The sequence below is a fragment of the Balaenoptera acutorostrata genome, chromosome 15, assembly GCF_949987535.1.
Source record: "Balaenoptera acutorostrata chromosome 15, mBalAcu1.1, whole genome shotgun sequence".
NCBI classification, from domain to species: domain Eukaryota; kingdom Metazoa; phylum Chordata; class Mammalia; order Artiodactyla; family Balaenopteridae; genus Balaenoptera; species Balaenoptera acutorostrata.
In genome coordinates this window covers 79,237,496-79,261,023 of record NC_080078.1, presented here as the reverse complement: position 1 = coordinate 79,261,023, position 23,528 = coordinate 79,237,496, and the positions used below count along the sequence as shown (strand labels likewise).

General features: G+C 40.9%; 2 protein-coding genes and 1 long non-coding RNA gene across 10 annotated transcripts in view; 2 read left to right on the top strand and 1 right to left on the bottom strand.

Moving 5' to 3' along the window:
• Window positions 1–15: 15 nt before the first annotated feature.
• Window positions 16–21,538, top strand: DPM1 (dolichyl-phosphate mannosyltransferase subunit 1, catalytic). Of its 4 annotated transcripts, XR_009005461.1 has the most exons (10): window positions 19–210; window positions 3,133–3,232; window positions 8,575–8,608; window positions 10,381–10,457; window positions 10,542–10,567; window positions 12,375–12,470; window positions 15,863–15,931; window positions 18,373–18,487; window positions 19,395–19,605; window positions 20,667–21,538. XR_009005461.1 is itself a non-coding variant. In XM_057529529.1 (9 exons), exons 1-9 carry the CDS (start codon window positions 50–52, stop codon window positions 19,427–19,429), a joined length of 660 nt encoding a protein of 219 aa, XP_057385512.1. In that variant the 5' UTR covers window positions 17–49; the 3' UTR covers window positions 19,430–19,517. The 4 variants fall into 4 exon arrangements, 3 of the variants coding, with proteins under 3 accessions (XP_007185354.1, XP_057385512.1, XP_007185353.1); XM_057529529.1 differs by lacking the exon at window positions 20,667–21,538 and having other exon boundaries at window positions 17–210; window positions 18,426–18,487; window positions 19,395–19,517; XM_007185291.3 differs by having other exon boundaries at window positions 19,395–21,538.
• LOC130704904 (uncharacterized) lies at window positions 18,088–23,528 on the bottom strand. 3 transcript variants are annotated; one of them, XR_009005462.1, is made up of 3 exons: window positions 23,438–23,528; window positions 22,664–22,741; window positions 18,088–18,842 (listed from the first exon to the last, which is right to left on the bottom strand). It is a non-coding gene; the product is annotated as an uncharacterized LOC130704904 (long non-coding RNA). The 3 variants fall into 3 exon arrangements; XR_009005463.1 differs by having other exon boundaries at window positions 22,664–22,738; window positions 23,438–23,514; XR_009005464.1 differs by having other exon boundaries at window positions 22,664–22,738; window positions 23,370–23,488.
• ADNP (activity dependent neuroprotector homeobox) overlaps window positions 22,454–23,528 on the top strand; it is a 30,874-nt gene continuing 29,799 nt past the window's right edge. For 2 of the 3 annotated variants that reach the window (XM_057529527.1, XM_057529526.1), the window contains exon 1: window positions 22,455–23,337. The gene's annotated coding sequence lies outside the window, so the exon portion shown is untranslated. Of the gene's footprint in view, window positions 23,338–23,528 lie in introns of all 3 variants that reach the window. The other variant, XM_057529528.1, reaches the window with a different exon arrangement.

Sequence of the window (23,528 nt, the reverse complement as noted above, 5' to 3'; positions counted from 1 at the left end):
CGCGCCGCGTTGACGTCATTCCGCTTCCGGCACCTGACGCAGTTCTGCCATGGCCTCCGGGGAAGCGAGCGGACCGTCTCCCAAGTCTCCGCGGGAGCCAGAGCCGCGCACCCCGCGACAAGACAAGTATTCGGTGCTTTTGCCCACCTACAACGAGCGCGAGAACTTACCGCTTATTGTGTGGCTGCTGGTGAAGAGCTTCTCCGAGAGGTAGCGCGCCCGGCCGCCCTCCTAGAGGAATGAGATGAGCTGGCTTTCCCGGCCTGGGTGTCGGCACTTGGCTGCGAGAGGCGGCCCCCTGCCTGGCTTCTCTTCCGTCTCCCGCTGGAAGCCTTGGGGAGGAAGCCACCCTGCGAGGAAAGAGGCGGATACTTCCCGGGTTCTTATCTCTGCCCTTGGGTTTTGTGACACACTCCTTTATTATACACTCCCTTATACTCCTCACCCCGCTTTTTTCTTAGAAGGGCTGGTTCCCCTTTTATTTGTTTGTTTTTATTTTTTAATTTTATATTTGGCATGCGCCCGCAGCATGTGGGATCTTAGTTCCCGGACCAGGGATCGAACCCATGTTCCCTGCGTTGGGAGCTCAGAATCTTAACCACCGGACCGCCAGGGAAGTCCCTAGCCACCCTTTTAATTACTGCGAGGCCGAAAGCCTGACCTCACTCCTCCCTCTATCTAGGTGGTCAGGATCTGCGGCAGGAGCCGGGACTCTCAGTGAGCCCGCTCACTCCCGCCCGGGTGCTGAGGGCTTATGTAAGCATGAGGTTTGGGCTCTGTGGGTTAGGGGGCTGCTGCTGGGCTGGACATCCTTTCTGGAGAGGGCAGAAGGGCAGATTCGCCGGTGAATGTTTGATGTGATTGTTAGAAACTGAGAGATTTTGGAGTTGAATTTGAAAGAGTTATACAGTTTTTTTTAAACTTCAGAAAATCGTGGTATCAGTACGAAGTAACTTGTTTTACGGTTGCATCAGTGGGATCATGTGTAAATCTTTGAAGATCTTTCCGTATCAGCACATACAAACTTCGCAAATTATTGTGAAAATTGGGTAGTATCATGTGACTGTGTTATAATTTTTCTAACCGTGTCATATCAATGAACACGGATTATTTCCAGAGTTTTTTTGTTTTTCTTTTTTGACTTTAACTTTACAAATGAGAATGGGGACTTTGTTCACAACGTATTTTCCAGCATTGAGAAAAGTGCTTGACGCATAAGAAGTGCTCCTTACACATTCTTACTTTTACTAGTATACCGTGGATAAAGTCTTTGTGGTGGAATTGCTGAGTCGACAGAGATGTGCTTAGATTGACAGTTAATGCTAAATTGCTCTCAAAAAAGATTGTACCGGTTTAGGACTCTCCAACATTGATCAGAGAGGGCCTGTTTCCTCACCAGCCAGCCAGTTTTATTAAACCTACATTGTTGGAAATGTTAATTGGTGAAAGATACTGCTGTTTTGATTATAATTCTTTGAATGAAATAACTATCCTCACATTCACGGCTTTTCAAAGTTTTTTATCCGTAGCTTTTAACCCTTTTTTCTTTAAGTTATATTTTGATTTTTCAAGCTCTTTCCAGATTAGAGAAATTGTCATGTAGCTGATCTTGTTCCAGCTTATCTTCTGATTATACAGTATTTTTTGCTCTATTCTTTAATTTTTTTATGTAGTGCAGTTTATCTTTCAGTAGTTTCTGGGTGGATATTTTTTTAATCAAAATGAAGTATAATGACGGAAACAACTATTTTCTTTTCAGATGACAGTCAAATTACCTAAAGTTCACTCAGCTTGATTCCTTTAACTACCTGATTCTCAGGTGGTGTGGGTGCTTTGAAGTGGAGAGGGCAGTAATTTTGCTTATGAATGACTCCATTTGTTTATGAAGTATATCTCTTTCAGAACAACAGCTAGAATCAACATCTTAACTTTTTTTTTTTTACTCTTCATTGAATTTGTTACAATATTGCTTCTGTATCATGTTTTGGTTTTTTGGCCATGAGGCATGTGGAATCCTAGCTCCCTGACCAGGGATGGAACCTGCACCCCCTGCATTGGAAGGCAAAGTCCTAACCAGTGGACCGCCAGGGAAGTCCAACATCTTAACTTTTTTTGGCTTGTAAAGCACATGCCTAAATTTAATGCACTGTGGGAAACTGAAGTCATCTTATCTACTCTTAGAAGATAGGATGGGTTTTGCTTTCTTACGAGTTTGCTGGGGCCGACTTTTTTTTTAAGCTTTTAACAGTAGAATGTGTTTTCTGGTTGATTTCCTCACATTTGTTTCTTCAAGCAGGACCAGAGGAAGCAGAATGTTGCGTTTCGGGGGGTTTGTCTGTATCTCCTTTTCTCTCCTTAAGTTTCCCAATAAAGTTAACAAAAAGAATGTTTTCTTTAAAGGGAGGCGGGGAGACATGTGATGGTGATCACAGGTACATCCAAGTATTGTGCTGGCTTGTTTTTAGAATAAAAACTATCACATGAAGTTAATGGGAACAACGAAAAGATGTTAATTTTGAAGCACTGACATCTTTTGTAATTCTATGCTGTTTTGGTTTTTGGGTTTTTTTTTTTTTTTTTGATAGTATGGGATAATGGGTATAACTGTTTGAAATAGTGGTGTAAAAGACTGTCACTATTCTCAAGTGGGTTTTCTAAGGGTGAAATTAAATCAGATTTATTTATTCATGGATTAAATTTAAAAGAATAATCACCCAGAGCTACTCAGCTGACTTGATATCTTTAAATGTATTTTTGAAATATTTTATGTAACTAAGACTTGATATTAAAGTTCCACAATTCCATTTCCCAAGTAGGTATAAAATTTTATATGATATCCTATCATATATAATATATATGATCACTATAATTTTTTTAACGAAAGAGTATGTTTTCTGTGAGAATTTTAACATCTCAGGACTGTATAGTAGCATTTTCCAGCAACGTACGTAGTTTGGAGGTGACATAGTAAATATTTGACATTTATTTCATTTGATAATTGAAGTTTTCCTTGGTGCTTAACATGGCAATAAATTTCCACTTATACTGGGGAGGAATTAGTGATTTTAAAATCATTTTTTCATTTGAGACTACTGTCCCCAAGCAGTACAAATTTAAATTTTTTTATTTTAGTGGCTTCAACTATGAAATTATAATCATAGATGATGGAAGCCCAGATGGAACAAGGGATGTTGCTGAACAGTTGGAGAAGATCTATGGGTCAGACAAAATTGTAAGTCATTTTTCTATCATAACAGTTATGTTTATATTGGGGAAAGATGATAAATGAACGGTGCTTAAATTCAGTCTGTCTAGAAACTGAAAAAGTTAAAGAGCAACTTATACACTTGGGGTTTAGATGCATTTTCATTGTGCTTGAGGTTTTACATGTCTTTGATATGTTGAGTCAGTGGTAGGTTTACAGCACGATAGTGAGCCTTTGGATGAACTCTGTTTTTATGTCTGACTCTGCAAATCAGTTTCCTTGAAGGGCAGAATTAAAGCATGATACTGAAATGAGAAGGAATATTTATAGAGCTAGGTTGCAATAAGTAATGTGTGTCTTGATCTTTCTCGCTCCCTTTCTCTAGGTATTCTCATACTTTCAGTAGAGAATCCTGCCTACAGCTAGCTTGTAGCTGGGAAAGGTGACTGACTGTTTTCATGTGAAACATTTTTTTTTTTTCAGAGAACTTGGCATTTTTATTTTTATCTGTAGAACAGTCTTGTGGAAGTATTTAGATTGATTTTCTGAGTCTTAAACTTCAGATTTTCCCACTGTGCCTTAAAGCCTGTTGTTCTTCTACAGGAAGAACAGATGTAGATAGGCAGATGTAGAGTTCATTTTGTAATAGCTTTGTAATTTTTATTTATTTTTTTTTTATTTTTATTTTTTTTAATTTTATAGCTACTTTATTTATTTTATTTATTTATTTTTGGCTGTGTTGGGTCTTCGGTTCGTGCGAGGGCTTTCTCTAGTTGCGGCAAGTGGGGGCCACTCTTCATCGCAGTGCGGGGACCGCTCTTCATCGCGGTGCGCGGGCCTTTCACTATTGCGGCCCCTCCCGTTGCGGGGCACAGGCTCCAGACGCGCAGGCTCAGTAGTTGTGGCTCACGGGCCCAGCTGCTCCGTGGCATGTGGGATCTTCCCAGACCAGGGCTCGAACCCGTGTCCCCTGCATTAGCAGGCAGATTCTCAACCACTGCGCCACCAGGGAAGCCCTGTAATTTTTATTTTTGATCAGTGTTTTGGCTTTATAAACGTTGGAGCATACTTGTGAGATCACTTCAGCTACTTCTTGGGCCAAAAGCTTACATTAAATCCAGAGTTAATTAGAAAACACATTCTAGGCATTGGATATTTTGTAATTTGTATAGACCAGAATTTCTCAATCTCAGCACTACTGACCTTGGGACCTGATAGGTCTTTGCTGTGAGGGACTGTCGTGTATGCTGTAGGATGTTTAGCATCATCCCTGGACTCTACCCACGAGATGCAGCAGCAGCCCCCCTCCTCAGTGTGGCAACCAAAAATACCTCTGGATAACATCAAGTGTCCCTCCCTTTGTGGGCAAAATTGTCCCCTCTTCCCAACAGAGAACGATTGGTATAGGAATAAAGAAGTCTCTTGGAATAGCCAGGACATGGAAGCAACCTAAATGTCCATCAACAGAGGAATGGATAAAGAAGATGTGGTACATATATATACAATGGAATATTACTCAGCCATAAAAAGGAAAGAAGAAGTCTTTTGGAGAACCTTTATTGATATTTGCATTTCAAGAAATGGCAATTAAGCATCATAAAGAATAGGCTCTGGGTCCAGATATTCTTGATTAGTCCCAATAATGAAATAATTTCTATGCAGTTGGAGGAGATCTTAGTTGGTGAGAAGCATTTAAAGAAATGTGTTACTCTTATATACATGGTAAATCTATCCTGTACTAGAGGTTCTTTCCATCTCACAGACGGACGAGCAATTCACAGAACTAGCACACGTCAGTCCTCTCTGAATGCCTCCAGATGTACAAGTGTACGGAGGAGATAGAAACTGAAATTTTCATCCTTCTAGCATTGACTTCTGATAATGCTAGGTTCATATTTTTGGCCAACAGTTCCTCAGTTTTTATTAAGTTCTGGGCCAGGGCTACTGATTCACATAATGTATAGAATACTCTCATTATGCACTTCCATTTAATCTGGGAACATCAGCCTAACTGTTTTGAATACCTTTGTCATAGAACCTCAGCCTTGAGGTGTGATTGATTGAGCTTAAGGAATGCCTGATGAATTGATCTCCTCAAATTCTAAAACAACATGGTCTTCAAAGCATTCCACTTTTCCCATCAATCCAATAAAATTTAAAATAATGAGGAAAAAATAGCATTTACTGTCATGATTTCCATGTGGTACCAGGGAAATTCCCTATTCATTCATTATTTTATCACCTTTAGGTCATTTAAACTAGAAAATTACGTGTGTGCGCGTGCACACGCGCCAGTAGCAAGCTATGCCAGGGAGGGCACTTGCTTGCTTTTTAGGTGACATATATATATTTAGTTGGGGGAAAAATTAGGAACCACCTTACAATACCTCAGATAAAATATTCACAGATGCTTTGTTAGCCTTTCAAACTGGTTGAAATGAATATTCTAGAAAAAAAGCTAAAGAAAAAAAAATTTAACTGTTGAGGTGAAGAAACAGACTAGAGGTTAAGTCACTTTCCAAGGGTACATAGGTAATTAATAAATGGCAGGAGTGGGACCATAGAAAAATCGGAGGCACATATTCTGAACTGTTAACAATGATCACAGGGTGGGGAGATATGAGATTTGGAGGGCTTCTATTATGTTTGATGTATATGGCTTATTTCATCCCCCCAACTTGAGATCAGATAGACTCATCTATATTTTGTCATTATTTATAGTTTAGTATTTTTAAAAATTGTTTTGATAATGAAGTGTAACACACATTCATTACTTTTAAAATGTCAAGCATAACTGTAGGATTGAGAGATTTGACTACTTAAAAATATTTGGTTCATCCCCAAATACCAACATATTATCTCTGACAAAGAGATCACTATCCTAATCAAATGTACAGAAATAAATATTCATAAAAACAAGAACTACAGATGGTCAAAAGTGAAAAAAAAGAAATGAAAAAAATATGAGCCTCACTGATAAGAATTGCAAAATAGGAGAGTACGATTAGCCTTTTCTTAGCTGCAGATTTATTTTTTTTCTTTCTCCCAACCCGTTTTCGAGAGTACGGTAAAACAGGTCCACTCAAATGGTGTTGATCCTAGTGGAAATTGATATAGTTTTCTGAAGTGTCATCAAGATTTTCTACGATAAAGATTTTTACAAAGTAAGTTTTTTGTCAAACAAATCATAGTGTCGTATGGTATTTTCTAAGCCGGTGTGGTAAGCATTTTTCAGGGTATGTGCCCTGTACCCTTACACGCACTTGCTGTGAATTCACAGCTTCTTCTGATGACGGCTGAGTGAGGTGAGCTCTGTGTGCCCATTGCTGCCCCAGGGTCACACAGCAAATTAGCAGGGGGGTTCCATAGTCATCTACTAAGTCATCCTGCCTCATGTAAGAAAAAGCAATCATATTGATGTGAGGAGGGAAAAAAAGGAGAGGGGTGGAATTAGGGGTCTGAAAATAAAGCACAGGAGATGAAACAATTTGAACTTTTTATTACATAAGAAGTAAACAAGTATATTCTTGTCAAATGTAAATATTACCAGTAAAACTGAATTGGCCTCTGATGAGCATTTCTTGATCTGCATCCCAGTCCCTTCTCCAGGGGGAGACCCCAGTCCACATTTTGGTATATGTTACCCCAGACCTTTCTGTGCACGTGTGTGTGTGTCTGTCTGTCTGTCTCTACATCTATAGAACCAGGTAATGTGGTTTTATATGTGTGTGTTTGTTTTTAAACATAAATGCAGTCTTCCTGTGTCATTCTGTTACTCTTTAATTATACCGTGGTCATCTTTTGTCACCAGATTACCTCATTCTTTTAACTGCTCCATGGTACCCTGTCTATGTAACGTGGTTTGTATTTTATATAAACTTTTGAACGTTCTGGAAATTATAAATAACAAAATTATCCTTTGTTTGAAAAAAAGAAAGTTTTTTTAGCTAAAACATAGGGTTATAGAAAATCTAAGATGAACTTTAAAGGATTTGCTTTTTCAGGGCAAATACCAGATGAGGTCAGTATTTTGTCAGTAACTGTTGAGCACAAAATCAAATAACACCTGACATGTGTGGTTTGATTTTGTTCAGTGAATTGTAATTATTATAGATGATTGATTGAATGTCTAGTTCTCCTCTATATAAAAGCTCATGGGGTAGGAATGTATTTTATCATCTTTGTTCCTCCCCTAGACCTATAGCAGCTTGCGTGTAGTTAAAAAAAAAAAAAGAAAAAAAAATCTATCCTGCTTAAATTAAACTGAAAATACTTTGGAGATTTGCAGTCTGAGGCAACCTGCTTACACACTGGCAAGTGCCGGGGGGCGGGGGAGGGGGGAGGATAAGAAATGCCCAGTAGTGAGTCTACTTGAGCCCCCTACCTCAGAAACTTAGCGTCAAAACCTTGGCATTCTACTTTTCCAGAAATTTAGAGAAAAAAGGAAATAACAACAACTAAGTCAGTGCTTATATATGAAGGAAGAAGTGTAGAAAGACTAATTGACAAACTGTAGGGAGGCTTCCTTGGTGGCGCAGTGGTTGAGAATCTGCCTGCCGATGCAGGGGACACGGGTTCGAGCCCTGGTCTGGGAAGATACCACATGCCGTGGAGCAGCTAGGCCCGTGAGCCACAACTGCTGAGCCTGCGCATCTGGAGCCTGTGCTCCGCAACAAGAGAGGCCGCAATAGTGAGAGGCCTGCGCACCGCGATGAAGAGTGGCTCCCACTTGCCACAACTGGAGAAAGCCCTCGCCCAGAAACGAAGACCCAACACAGCCAAAAATAACAAATAAATTTTAAAAAAAAAACTGTAAGGAGAAAGAATTTAATCTTCTTAGGAATATAACCTGAAATCATGTCATTGGACCAACAGAGAATAAGAGGTCATCCAAGCATAGAGTCAAGATAAGTGGATGGAGTATCAACATGTAAAATCACAAAGGGAATTGAGAAAACAAGCATGGCTATCAAATATTCCAAAAAGGTACAGAATAAGTGAGTTAAATACTCAGTTTTCCTAGGAAGGAATCAATAGACATTGCTTAAAATGATAAACCAAGTAATAGACATAAAAAATGTTGTTTTTTTGGTGGATAGCTCTGGGGTGCGGTGGGGGGCGGAGTTTAAGATTTGGTCTGTGGGGTTTGGGTGAAAGAATGTTACTTTTCCTTGAAAGCTATTAAATTATTTGATTTGTTACTAAATGCTTTTTTTTCCTTTGGCAAAAAATGTTAAGCATATTCTGCTTTAAGGTCTAACAAATGCAGCTGTATTTCTGTTAAAATGAGTGAGCACTTATTTAAAAAAAGTTTTTATTAGTCAGATTTTCGATTATTTGTGTTAAAATGCCATTTCTTATTCTTACAGCTTCTAAGACCACGGGAGCAAAAGTTGGGACTAGGTAAGTAGAACCTCTCACCCCTCATGCCTGCTCCTTGCCTTAGTAAGATTATCCAGTGTGTATTTCCCCAGTTTGGAAGAGGGCCAAAATACAGTGACCTCCTGTGATGGTTTTTAATGATCTTAATGATATTCAGATGGTTTAACTTGAATTGCCTGTATGAGGCGAAGCCCACTTAGGAAAACAGAAACCACTGTAAGTCTTTCAATATAGGGAATTTAATACAGAGAATCTGGTTACACAGGTGAAGGAATTGCTGAGAAGCCAAATGGAACAGTGGGGCTACTCAGAGATTAGTAGCAGCTGGAGCTCACTACCGCTCCTGGGCTGGAGCGACAATGGAGGAGATGGTGTTCTTAGAGCCGGGAACCCGGGCTGCCCAGAGGAGCTAGAATGGTGGAGTGAGGGATGCCTGGCAGAAGCGGGAGCCGTGGATGGAATCTGGTCCATGTGGGGAGGCAGCGTAAGGGGAGGACACTTGGACTTTCCCCTTCTCCTTGAGCTCTTCCTTCCTCCTGTGCCTCCCAAAGCTGTTTGGAAACCAGTTGACAAGAAAACAAATATAGTACCCTGCAATATAGAACAGAGAAGGGATCTAAGGGCAAACATTTAGACCAGCACACTCCCTTAGCTGTAAGTCTTTTGAACAGTTCTTGAAGTTACAAGTTTTTAAAAGGTGTTTATTTTTTAAAAAGGAAGCGTTTCCAGCTTTAAAATGTAAGGGGTTATAGAAAAGCTCAGATGAGGTCAGTCATTCTGAGATGAAAATCTTGAATGCCTTTATTTCTATTGTTGGTCACAGCTGCTTTATGTTGAAAAGTGGTATAATTTTACTGAGAAATTGGGGGAGCATGGGGGAAGCACAGTTCTTGAAAATTGAGTATCTGCTGTCCTGAAGACCCTCAGTTTCATGGCATGATCAAATGTTCTGAATATCTGAATCCAGAAGGTTCTTTGGGATTGAAATAATCTTGAAACTGCCATGAAAGCCACCAAGAATTACTAACCCGTCAGTGGAAATCCAAAAAGCTGTGGATAGTCACTTTTTAAAATAATTAATTAATTAATTAATCTGGTTGGCTCTTAGTTGCGGCAGGCGGGCTCCTTAGTTGTGGCTCGCCAGCTCCTTAGTTGCGGTTTGCAGGCTTCTTCATTGCAGCATGCGTGTGGTATCTAGTTCCCTGACCAGGGATCGTACCCGGGCCCCCTGCGTTGGGATCGTGGAGTCTTAACCACTGCGCCATCAGGGAAGTCCCTGGATAGTCACTTCTTAACGAAAGTAGTCAGAAGAGTTCTGCCTTTCTGATAAGATACTGTGGTGATTTGGGGCTAGAGAATGCAGGAATTCCCACAGCCTGTTCCTGACCAGTCACCCTTACCTGCCAAGTCCCCAAGGAATTTTTAGGCATGAGGGTGGCTAAGTAATTGCTAGCTGCACCTTTGGCCCTGGAGACAGGGCTCTAGTGTACCAGGCTTACAGTGTAGAAGACACTCACTGCGTAGCTTTTGTGGGACAGGGGTGATGGGATGAGCAGAAGCAGAGAGACTGGTTAGGTAGGGATCCAGGCATCAGAAGATGGTGCCCGGGACTAAAGTGAAATTGGAGACGAAAGAATGAAATTGAGAGATGTTTTTGATGGAGAATAATAAATAGGACTTAGAGGACTAATGTATGCTTTTCAGAGGTGCTTAGCAATTTCTTCCCTGTTCAGATGTATACCTAAGCATTTCTGGTGATTTCCTTTAATGGATATAAATATTTTCATTTTTAGGAACTGCGTATATTCATGGGATGAAACATGCCACAGGAAACTACATAATCATTATGGATGCTGATCTCTCACACCATGTGAGTGGTATGTTTCTTTAGAGGCTATTTATGATAGTCTTAGCCTGTTTTACTGACCTACTCTTTATTCTTTCTAAATTTCAGCCAAAATTTATTCCTGAATTCATTAGGTAGGTATTTCTAATATTTGAAAGAATTATTCAAATCATTTATCATATATTGATTTTGTACTTATTTTCATTTTTCATTCATTAAAAATACTCATGCTATTTTAAGTTTGCTATCAAAAATGAAACCAAGGTATAGCTTTGAGACATGTGAATATTTAGTTATGTGACTAAATGATATATTTTAGGAGTCCTGAGAGGAGTAATCAACAGATAATTCCTTTATTACCTAATTCTTACAGACTACAGAAAAATATGAAAAGCAGCTTCCCTGTTAAATGGAATTAAGCCCTGCATCATAAGGGTAAAACACTATGAATAGCTGGGGTTTATTCCAGGAATGCCAAAATCAGGAATCGGTCAAAAAAATTCATTTATCACATTAACAAAGAAAGCAGCATGACTGGGGACTTCCCTGGTGGTCCAGTGGCTAAGACCCGGCACTCCCAGTGCAGGGGGCCCGGGTTGGATCCCTGGTCAGGGAACTAGATCCCACATGCATGCCGCAACTTAGCGTTTGCATGCCACAACTAAGGAGCCTGCCGGCCGCAACTAAGAAGCCTGTGTGCTGCAACTAGGACCTGGCACAGACAAATAAATAATAAATATTTTTTAAAAAGAAAAGAAAAGAAGCGTGATTAAGTCTATAGACGCTAAAGCGTATTTGGTAAAATTCACTAGCCATTTCTAATTAAAATTTTAATGTAGAAATAGAAGGAAACCACTTAAACATACTGAAGACAACCTGGTCCTAACACAAAGGTGTTTGTTTTTGTTTTTGTTTTTTTTGGCCTCACTGCGCAGCTTGCGGGATCTTAGTTCCCCGACGAGGGATTTAACCCAGGCCCTCAGCAGAGTCCTAACCACTGGACCACCAAGGAATTTCCCCACAAAGGTCTTACTAAATGGTGACATGTTGAGTCATTTCCAGTAAACTCATCAATGATTATAGGCTTACCACCTATCATTAAACATGGAGATTTTAAGTAATGTTGTAACATAAGAATTTAGTATATATTGGTAAAGGATACAAAATTACATTTATTTGCAGGTAACGTAACTATATTTTTAGAAAACCCAAGAGACCATGACACCTCTCAGAATAAGAATTTGGAAGCTGTTCTGAATGTAAGCTAAATACACAAACACAGAATCAGATCATGTCACTCACCTATTTAGAACACTTCCAGGAGTTCCTGTGAACACATGGGGAAAAATCCACACTCCTTTACTTGCCCCTCATACCACTCATAATGTGGCCCCTGCCTTGCATTCTGAACTCATCTTGTGCCCCTCCCCCCTTGCTGAAGCGCTCTTTCACTGCTCCTTAATGGCCAACTACTTCTCCTTGCTTGATCTCTGCATGAAAGTCACCTCAGAAATACCTTCTCTGCTTAGATCACCAACACACAAAAGCTCCTTTGACCTGATAAGGCAGTGGAACCAGTGGAGTAGAAAATGGGTGAAAGATACAAGCAGGCCATGTGTAGAAGAAATCCAAATGGCTCATAAACCTAAGAGAAGATATTCACCCTGGGTTGTAGTCAGGGAAATGCAGTTAAAATAACCGTGTGTCACTATTAGTTTTTCAAAATTAGAGACCTATAGAACAGTACATCCAGCACCAATAAGATGATAGAAAATGAACATGGATATTGCTGGAGGAAGTATGAGTTACTACAGCCTTTTTGGAAAGTAATTTCTGGTGATATCTGTTAGAATTAAAAATACTCATAAGCTTTGCTTTAGCAATTCTGTTGAAAGCTCAACAGCTTTTTCTAATTGCCAGCTAATTTATTTTTTTCTGCAGGAAGCAAAAGGAGGGTAATTTTGACATTGTCTCTGGAACTCGCTACAAAGGAAATGGAGGTGTATATGGCTGGGATTTGAAAAGGAAAATAATCAGGTATGTATGTATGTGCTCATGATTTCTCTATTTTTTTTTTAAGTGTAACTACTAGAAATATGTTTTTAACAGGTATTTGGATGAAATTACCATGCTGCCTTGGAGTTTGTGGGATTCGATTGTAACTTCCAGGAAGTATTCCCAGATAGCTTCTTACCCACAATCTTTCCTGTGTTAGAGTATTTTATTTTGGATGCTTTTCACTTGGGAAAAATCAGCATAAACCTTTGAACCTTTCATAGAAATGGTCTAATTCAGCACAGTTTGTTCTGCTGGACCTTCAGCTTTGATTTAAGTGAACTATTCATCTATATTTTTGGACTAAATATGTAATTTTTTCCATGTATGTTTTTCAGTAATTTAAGACACTTCATGATTTCAGCTTTTACTAAGCAGCATAAAATAGTGAGGCTTTGGAGGCAGACCTGGGTTAAAATCCTGATTGTGTCTTTTAATTACTTGTGTCCCCTTGCATATTTTACCTTTTCTAGTCTTTACTTTCCTCATGATAAGATGGAAATGAAACAAACTGTTTCAGTTTTCTATTACAGTGTAACAAACCATCCCAAAGCTGAGTGACTTACAGCAACAATTTATTATTTCTCACAGTTCTTTGGTTTGGCTACTGGTTCCTCTGCTGACTTCACCTGGACTCACTCATGCAGTTTCCTTCAGCTGGAGGCTCCAAGATGGCCTCATTCATATGTTTGGCAGTTGGTACTGGTTGTTGGCTGGGCCATCTCAGTTCTCCTGCATGTGGCCGCTTACCTGGGAAGCTGGATCAGCTTCTTGACATGGCATCCTAAGGGCAGCACCCAAAAGTACCAAGGCTGCAACTGCAAGGACTCTTGAGCCCTAAGCTCTGGGACTAACACCGAATTAATTTTTGGTCAAAGCAAGCCCATAATCAAGGGGTGGGGAAATAGAATCCACCTCTTGATGGGAAGACCCACAAAGAATTTTTGACCATATTTAATCTATGGCACCTAGGTTGTTGGGAAGATGTGTTTCTATCTCTAAAGGATCTATATAGCTTACTGCTTTTTGTGTAACAACATAACTTTGTATAAATTCTTACTGATAGTATTTTTTATCACTCACTTCATTCCTACTGAAGGTTCTCTTAGGTTAATGTCACTTTTGCCTCTTAACTGTTAAACCTTGGGCAAGTATTTAAAACATATAAGAGCCTCAGTCTGCAGTGAAATGAAGGGGTTGGATAAATCAGTGGTTTTCAATCCTGCTGAGCATTGAAGTCATGTAGGGGGAAAATTATACACAACTGCTCCCTGTTTGTCCTCCCTTTCTTGTGCACACACATACTGCAGACCATTTGAATGGATCTCCAGAGGTGGTGCAAGAGCATCAGTGTTTTTCACAGGCTCCCAGATGATTCTGTTGTGCAGCCAAGGTTGAGAGCAACAAATCAGTGATCTCTCAGGCCTCTCTGAATTTGGTCATTAAAGCTATTATTTAAAATCAGGGAGTCCCAGTCAGAGACAATTTACAACCTTTAGTTGGATCATTTAGTTGTATTGAGTTGTATCTGTCATTAGTAGTTAATGTCTGCACTGACTTTATAGTATAAACTCCTGAGAAAGAGTCTGTATCACTTGCTCAAGGTCTCATTTGTATGGTCCAGAACCAGAATTTGAACCCAAGTCTGTCTGACTCTTGCTGCATTTTAATTAAAAGACCCCAATTTTAAAATGCATTACCTTAAATAGATGTACCAATATATACATACACACATGCACACATACACATAAATACATATACACTCACATTCCTTTGATTACACCCATTTTGGTGGGTAAACTATGTCCTGGAATTTTTTTGTAGCTATTAGAAGCAAACTGAACAGGAAAATGTTTCTGTTAGCCATTATGCCAGCTGTATCCGCAACCATGTTATTTATATGAAATAGACACTCCTGGGACTTCCCTGGCAGTCTAGTGGTCAAGACTCTGCACTTCCAATGCAGGGGGCTTGGGTTTGATCCCTGGTCAGGGAACTAAGATCCCACATGCTGTGTGGCACGGGGTGGGTCGGGGGTGGGGAAGGGAGGGAGGGGAAGGAGAAGAAGGAAGGAAGGGGGGAAGGAGAAGGAAGGAAGGGGGAAAGGAAAAGGAAGGAAGAAAGAAAGAAACACTCCTAAGGAGTGCCTTGATGGTTACCCTGGCTTTGGAGAGAAACTGTTTTCTCCAGGCTGCTTCCCCTGCTGCCCTCTACCCCCACCCGCCAAAAAAAAAAAACACCTTTTTTCTGAATCTGAACACTCTAAAATAATCTGAGCCCACTAAAATATAGTTGCAGTACCAAAGTCATTTTTTCCAACTGTACTTCACATCTTTTTGAAATGTTAATAATAGCTATTAGTCAGTAATAGCTTATAGTTGATTGACACTTAGTTGTGTTTGAAGCACAGATCCTAAAGTCATTGTTAGGGACTGAATGTTTCTGCTAGAACTCATGTGTTAAAGTACCTTATGCAGGGAGTGTTGGTATTTGGAAGTGGGGTTTTGAGGAGGTAATTAGGTTTAGATGAGGTCCTGAGTGTGGGGCACTTTTGGTGGGATTAGTGCCCTTTCAAGAAGAAACCAAGAAAGCTTGGCCTTTCTCCTCCTACCCCCACCCTCAACCCCTCTGCCCCTCTGCCCCTCTGCCCCCCTCCATTTGAGCACACAGCAGGAAGGCACCATGTGTAGGCTAGGAACAGGATCCTCACCAGGAACCAAGTCTACAGCACCTTGATCTTGCACTTTTCAGCCTCCAGAACTGTGAGAATTGAATATCTGTTGTTTAAGCCACCCAGTCTATGGTATTTTGTTATAGAAGCCCAAGCAGACTAAGAAAGTCTCAGAATGGAACTTTTGGTCAATTTCCAGAAATTGCCGAAAACCAAAACCCTCTCCCACCTGCACACCTTTAAAAAAAAAAAAAAAAAACCATTTTAATGCAAACTGACCTATTACACAGTTGGAAACTGCCATCACTTGGTGATTTGAATCTGAAAAAGAAACTCCGGATCCCTGATAGATCACTTTTGCTGTCTAGACAGATGTTTGTAATTCTAAATCATGACTGTTGGCAAGTATGTGAGTTGAGTTTAAAATCTATTACCATTCTCACCTAGAGTTTGGAAGAATGAGTGTTTTATGGTCACCTCTATATGTCACATTCCAAGAATAAAAATCCCTATTCTCTGAAAAATGAGAACTACCAGATCTCCTTTCACTGACAAATAATTTCTGTTTGTTCCATAGAATTAACATTTTTGTGAAATAGTGTTGCATTTATGAAATTAGTGTAGCATTTTTAGCACTCTACACTTGGGTGTATTTCTTTTGTTTAGAAATTGTATTTTATAAAGAAAATCTTTTATTTGGCAGCCGTGGGGCCAATTTTATAACTCAGATCTTGCTGAGACCAGGAGCGTCTGATTTAACAGGAAGTTTCAGGTACAGTGAAAAACCTGTGATTGTGTGTTTTCTACTATTTACAATTTCTTGCCTAAATTTCTTGCTTTATAATGACTTAAAGAAATACTTTTCGTTTCTATCCCATTTTTGTTCTGGAACGCTAAAAAAGATAGACTGAAGTTGCTTAGAAGCTGCTAATGAAGCCTAAGCATCTTAAGGGAAAATATTGTGATTTTTAAAGACCATGGACGACAGGTTAGTGTGCTTGTTAACATTAGTATCACTGCTCAGCCCTTGAGGGGCCTGAGGTGACCACGGACTGCTCATTCAGAACATTACTGAGATGGGCTTCAAAAACAGTGCCTCTTCCAGTAATTTTCTGCAGTTTATAGCATTGTCCACAGAAAAGTTTAAAATCTTTAATATTTATGTAAAGCTTTTTCAGTTTCCTTATTCTCCATTTTTTTATAAAAAAAAAATTCTTGTTTAAACGGAGCAAAGCCTCCTGCTAGGTCCTTGGGGTCTTCTTATTTTTGTTTGTTTCTGGGGGTGTGTGTATTATCTCTGAAACTATAAAATTTCTGTTCATCTACTTTAAGGCCCAGACCCATGCATTGGTTAATACTTTATATTATTTGGTGTTTGCTTCTATCCATTAAATAATGTTGATTCTTCCATACTTCATTAGAACACACAAACACACAAATTAGGAGTTGGCTGTTGAAGGTTAACTAGTACCACTAGTGCAACTGCAAGTCTGTTGGATAGCAGTTCAGAGGTAGTAAGACAGAGTCAAAAGTGAAGAGAGGAGCCATCGCAAATTAGACGTCAGATAATGAAAATGAAACCTCTCTAGATTTAAAATGTAAATTATTTTGAAAGCACAATTTGGTGTATAAAAGATAGATAGGGACCCCATAAATATATCCCTTCAGTTCCGCACTTGGAGGCAAATGAATGGTGTGTTACAAAGATCTCTGATTTCCAGAGGAAAAAAAAAAGATTGTAATAAAAAAAAAAAAAAGATATTGTGGTGGAGGAGACGGGTGGCAATGAAGAGAAATAAATCTTACAAAGTGACTCTTATGGGAATAAAGTGACTCTTACAGGGAAAGAATTCGTAGCCTAATCCTAGTTTTAAAGGTACTGCTGAAACATTATTCCATTATCCCACCATCATAGTTCTTCCCATAATCCCAGACCTCCCTCCCCTACTTAACATCATTCGACATATATCTTTAATTTCTACTGCTAAAATCCCAAACCATGAAAAGGTGCCTGAAACACAGTAGGTTCCTCAATAAACATTTGTTATTGAATGAATATTACTACCATCAGAATCTCCTTTCTTCACATTTATTCCAGACTTATTCTTTTGAGTTCTGATGGAGACTGGGGGGATAAAGGAGTGCATACCACTAATCCCCCTCAGGTTCCTCTAAGGATTGTGCTTTAGCCTTATAGGCACCTAAAAGCTTGAAAAACCAAAAGGTGGGGTAACCTGAAAGGAAGCCTGAGAAGATACGTGAGTTCCAGGTATAAAACCCTCTGGCGTTATAGATCCAGGTGGCTTTAACTACCAAGAGAACAAAGTTACTGCCTCTTCTAGCTTTCTCAAAAAGAAAAACAGCAAGAAGAAAGAGGTAGAAATTGCTGCCTTTCTACTCACTGAGGCTCAGGGGTTTTTTTGTTTTTTTACCTCAGTGACTCTGAAAATAGGGAGCTCCTGAAGAATGTGATTGAGTTCACCCATAGGACTTCCCAGCTCCTGTCTTTCTTTGTAAATCTGATGAGCTTTGCCTTTGGCCTGCAGTCCATCTAAAGTTAGGATGTGCATTCGCCCAGTTTAAGTGTCTAACTGTGACCTCAGTTGCTGATAGCTGATTCCCACCAGGATTGCCTCATCCTGTGATCCCTACTTCCTGTCTTAACCTAGCTTAACCAAGCTCATCCTAGAGGGACTTAGTTTATCTCAGGAATTTATTTAGATCTCAGGAAATAGGAACTTAATAGACATTTATGAGGAAATGCCTGTTAACTACTTCTTTCTTGTTATCTAGTTTATATTGTTGCTTCATCATCTGTCAACTCTGTTCCAGTATTTGAAACAGTTTCTCCCCTTTCAGCTTTAAAAATAAATTTTAAGAAAAATTTAAAAACTACAAACGATGGGGGGGCTCTGCTCCACATGATTCACTTTATTACCATATTTTTATAATTTCTGGTAGTGTGATAGGAAGATAATTCTCTAAGAGATACTAAGAATTCATTTTCAAAATCGTCCCAAATTATTTACCAAATATTTTTATGGCCTTTCCAGTTCAGGACAAATGTATCATAATCATCAACTGTGAGAGCTTTTCTATATACAAATGGCTGGTGAAAGTTTAAGGTTTTATAAATACCAGTGAACTTTTTGAAAGGTCAGGATACATGTAGGCATGTATCCAGGTGTACATATACATTTTAATTTCTTACAGGTTATACCAAAAAGAAGTTTTACAGAAATTAATAGAAAAATGTGTTTCTAAAGGCTACGTCTTCCAGATGGAGATGATTGTTCGGGCAAGACAGCTGAATTATACTGTTGGCGAGGTATGGTAAATAGCGTGTTATACTCCTCCTAAAGAAACAATAGGGTTACTTTTTATCATAAAAAGGTTAATTTTCATAAACTACTAAATAAATATGGAAGGCTTCCAGGTGTCCATGCAAAAGGGTGAAAATTCACATTTCTTTAAAATTAATATATTTGACTTACCAAGATTCAAAGCATAACAGAAGGCAGCACTCCCTGTTAAATAAATAAAAGTTACCGGTATCTTCTTCCTCCTTTCCCTTTCTTCTGACCGCTCAGCATTATGGGATGAGTCTGCCGCTTTTCCCTTGTCTCAGCCATCAGCCACCCTACTTAAAAACGCGTGGTGAATCCCTTTTGCCTGTTCCTTGCCTATGAGTACATGAAAAGGGCAGGAATTGGGGGAGCAGAGGGGATTTGTACTATTTACAGCCAGCTAGTAAGTTCTTAGGGAAGACTCTCCTCGTTTAACAATAATATTCTTATTCAGAGCAAGAAAATAGCTAACTAGAATGTTACTACTGTTGTGGAAGTTATAAGATTTTTAACTTAGTGCTTAAACAGTGACAGCTAAATTTGATGGACTACTGAAAAAAATTAGGTGAAAGGCCATTTTACTTCTTCAGGCATATAATTTTTCTGGGAAGCTTGAGTAAACCAACTTAATATTCAGTATCAGTGCTTTTCAAAACACTTGTAGCTTTGGCTAGATGACCTATTTTTAGATAGTAAAATGCATGTTTAATTTTGAAGACTTGGAGGTGCACACAGTTACTGTAAGAATCCCATAATTCGGATTTACCTTGAAGGACTTGCTATCAGCGGACTAATCTTGTTTCTATTGTATGAGTAATTGTTGTATGCCTGCTATGCTTCCTTCCTAATATTTTTGAAGACTCACTTAACATATATTTTTTTAACTAGGTTCCAATATCATTTGTGGATCGTGTTTATGGTGAATCCAAGTTGGGAGGAAATGAAATAGTCTCTTTCTTGAAAGGACTATTGACTCTCTTTGCTACTACATAAAAGAAAGTTATTCATTTATACTTAATCATGTTCATTTCAATTTAAACATAAAAGAAGCCTGGTTGCCGATTTTTATAAAATGTACTCTTAGAACATAAATCATAAGGTAAGGTAAATTTCATGCAAATCTTTTTTCCTGAGAAACTCCATTTTATATGTCAAATTAAATTAGAAAAATGAGCAGTGTTCTCAATTTTCGTTTACATTTTGCTGTACTAAGACCTATAAATAAATGTATATGAAATTTTTGCATAAAAATAATGCTTTCATTAGAGTATGCAAATGCAGGATTTCTTACATGGGAAAGATTTTGAAATATTCTTTATAAAAACTGTATTCATAGCTCTGGATTCATACCTAATACATGTCAGAAGTAAGAGGAGTGCTAATTATATTCATGAAATACACATATGATACATGGCTGTTTCTATATGAACTAAAAAAGAAATACACACCTCTGCCCTTTTTTTTTTTTTGGCTGTGCTGCGCAGCTTGTGGGATCCTAGTTCCCCATCTAGGGGTCAAACCCGGGCCCCCCGCAGTGAAAGCGCCAAGTCCTAACCACTGGACTGCCAGGGAATTCCCAGCTGTAGTAATTTTTAAACAACTATGTTTTTTCCCTCAAAATATTTTTCATGTTATTTCAGGACCCTTAACAAAGCATACATCTTTAGTAATATGACTAAATCCCCTATAGCTCTTCTGTTGACAAAACTGTTCTGCCAGTTGAAATGTTCAGTAAAGCCCTCACAAATATTCTATTTACCCACCTTAAGTGGGTATTGCAAAAAAGATTAATTTCCAAGTATAGCATAGCTTTTAGATCACGCAGTGTCTTAAAATTTTGAGTAAGGCATACTTTGAGCAAATAAGCTTAAGATCACATTGCCTTTCCTTTGCAAGTAAAAGGAAGGGGCGTCTCTAAGTCATTTAATAAGCGTATTTAGTGAACAGTATTCCTATTACTGCATTTTCCTGGCTTAATTTGACTGCTAAAGAAATTTAAAGTCTGATTTTTCCATTTGCATTTCTAACAGATCCTACCAGAAATAAATACCAGAGTATAAAACCTTTTGGTGTCGTTCTGAACATTACCTATTCCCATAGTTGAATCCATAGGACACATTCCAATAAGGGCCTCTTCTATTCTGTTTCCCTTTTATGCAGAGCTGAACAGCTGGCCCACCATGGACCCCTCTTCCTTGGGGAAGTGACTTCTCTCATCACTACTAACAACCAGAAAATTTATTACCACTGATGTAAAATAATTTTTTTTGAGTGTTTAGATTCCTTCTCGTCTGAACCCAAAGTTAAATTTTCATTGTCAAGTATGTGGAGCAGAGATTAAATAACCACGTCAGAGAACCCACTATAAAATATTGTCTTCTCAGACCTCACTAGAGTAGGTACCTTTTGCCTTTTTTAGTCTTTTGGTTCTTATTCCCACAATCATTACAACACTATCATTATTTACAGTAAATTATTTGAGCAGTGAAAACTTTCACCATTTGGAAGTTATTTAGAAAAGAATCTGGACTATTTAGATGCATTTTTGTAGTAAATCTGGTGACTTAAACACTGTAAAATCTTTTTAAACATTTACATGTGAATCCAGCATCCCTTTTTACTTTGTAAATGGGGCCAAGGATGAAATCCAGATGTTCTCCCTTTGTATTGGTATTATCTCTGTATGATATCTAAGTATATCTAAGGAAAACTAAATTTAAAATTATTTTGCTTATTTCATATTAGTTCTTGCCTGTCTTCTGCAACATGGAATTAGCTTCTTCATCTTTGTTTCTCTAAATCGAATGTTTTGGGTCCCCTCCTCCTTTTTACAACTTTTTTCAGCTGTTGTTTTCCCTTGAAATACTGATTTGGCTTTTAAAGATATAATTTATCACAATTTCAGAAATTAACGGAATACTGTGTTGGATGAAACAGCTTGTTAAACCTGCTAACTGAAGCCTTAGACATTGAGCTTTATGTAACCACAATTTGTTCTGTTTTCAGTAAAGTCAGATTCTTTTGGGATGTTACGTATGGTTTGAAACTATTTTAACATGAAATTTAGAGAAACAGCAAAAGATAAGTGTAAGATGTACAGAGCACATCTTAGCAGGTTTGGTTAATCCTTCACAATGACATTTATTACTTTTAAGTACGTCTAGCCAGTGATAGACACTCAAATGTGCTCAACTATAAAAGGGTGGGTTCAAGAATGTTGAGAAGACAATGTGTTGGTTGGGGTTGACCTAAATTTACAGAGGCCCACGTTGTGTCCTATGCTGTCCAAATTGTGGGAGCACTAACGGCTTGGGACTACAGTCTGTGGTTTTTAAGGATCTTGTGAAGGCCCACTGGCAACATCATTTCTCATCCTTGGGCTTCACTAGACCAGTGGCCTCAAACGCTAGGGATCCCACTTGTTTTCTTCAGGCCAAAGAGAAGAGTCCATCACTGATTCGGAAGAATGTCCAGCCCCAGGGCAACAGCCGGCCTTCTGTAAAACGCAGGCTTGTCCACTGAATAGCCCACCCCACCCGCAAGGGGTCAAGCATCCATGGGGTTGGGTCTCATCTCAAGTCGGTGTGTGAAGCACGAGGCCCTCACACCTCATTTAAAGCAGGAGGTGTCGGGCATGACCATGACCGGCCAGGTGTGTCTGCCCTTCCGGCTGCTGCCCAGCCCGAGCGCGCGGGCTTCCCAGCACGTGGAGCCGCGGGGCTGTGCGCACGCCCCCTCCCACCAGATGTAGTCCAGGCCCAGCTGGGCCCGCGCAGGGATCCCCAGCGCGGCCACCTGACTGAGTGCAGCGCGTGCTGCGGCCCTCTGCTTGTGCCTCCGCCGCCGGCGCTGTGGCCAGAGGAAGGCGCCCGCCGTGCACACGGGCCGTGGAGGCGCACTGCGGCCATTATCGGCGGCGCCTCCTAGTGGGTCAATGGCAAATCCTCTTGGTTCTCGCGAGAGCTCCCCCTCAGTGGGGATTATATAATGTCCCTTAGGTGGGGGTGGGGGTGCTGGTGCCACCCTCCCTCAGAAAAAGTTAGGAGCAAGCACAGGTAGGAGCAAGAGTTGTCTATGGGGGGGGAAAGGGTACTGTTTCCCACTGCCCCCCCTAGTTAGCTGGACAATGAGTCCTCTTATGCTAATGAGGTACTTACGTCACTTCCGCTCTTTCTCGGCCGCCATTTTGGCTAGGGCAGGTTCGGGGACTTGCTCTGAGGCGCTTGTATTGTCTGCTGAGGGGAGACGCGGGATCAGCCCCCCTCCCCCGCCCGTTGCTGCCGCCGCCTCCGCCGGCCCGGTCTCCCCTCCGCCGCCCGCCGGGATCCATGAACTGAACTCCCGCCCCCCCGGCCGCCGCCATCTTGTGCCCCCTCCCCCTCCCGCGGGCAGCGCTAAGGGGGATTTTGGCGTCTCCTCAGACACAGCTCCCTCTCTCGGTCCCCGCTGCTGAGGAGTGAGAGGAGCGCGGCCGTCGCCGCCCGCCTGCCCGCGCCGGTGAAGCCGCCTCTCCCACACCCTCCGTCTCCTCCCTCCGCCCCTCCTTTGTCTGCACCGCTCGACGACGCTGCCGCCGCCGCCCGCGCGGGGGACTGGAGGGAGCCGCTCGCGCCGCCGCCGCCGCCCGCCGCTCTGCTGCGCCCGCCGCGCCCCCCGGCAGCAGCCGCGGCCGCGGCGCGAGCCGGACCCCGCCGAGGCCGCCGAGCCGGAGCGCGACGAGGCCCCGGGCGCGCCCTCGCCGCCGCCAGCGCCGTGCCGCCGCCATCCGCCCGCCGCCGCCGCCCGGCCCCCGAGCACGCCGGCCCCGCGCGCGCCTCGAGGCCGAGTCAAGGTAAGCCCGGCGGCCGCCGCGCGCGGACCCACGGCCGGCCCCGCGGGCGCATTATTGTTGAGACCGCCAGCCCTCCGGCCGCACACGCTCCTTTGCATACTCCGGTGCTGAGGGAGCGCCCGCCCCGGCGCGGACCGCTACCCGGGCTCTTGGTCCGCGGTCCGGGCGCCTCCTCCTGCAGCCCGACCCCC

Bases quoted from the DNA above. Each gene is read 5' to 3' on its own strand.
- DPM1 (XM_007185291.3), top strand. From the start codon at position 50: ATGGCCTCCGGGGAAGCGAGCGGACCGTCTCCCAAGTCTCCGCGGGAG. The intron at 211-3,132 runs GTAGCGCGCCCG...TTTTTATTTTAG, and splicing joins GTGAAGAGCTTCTCCGAGAG to TGGCTTCAACTATGAAATTA. The intron at 10,568-12,374 runs GTAGGTATTTCT...TTTTTTCTGCAG, and splicing joins TTTATTCCTGAATTCATTAG to GAAGCAAAAGGAGGGTAATT.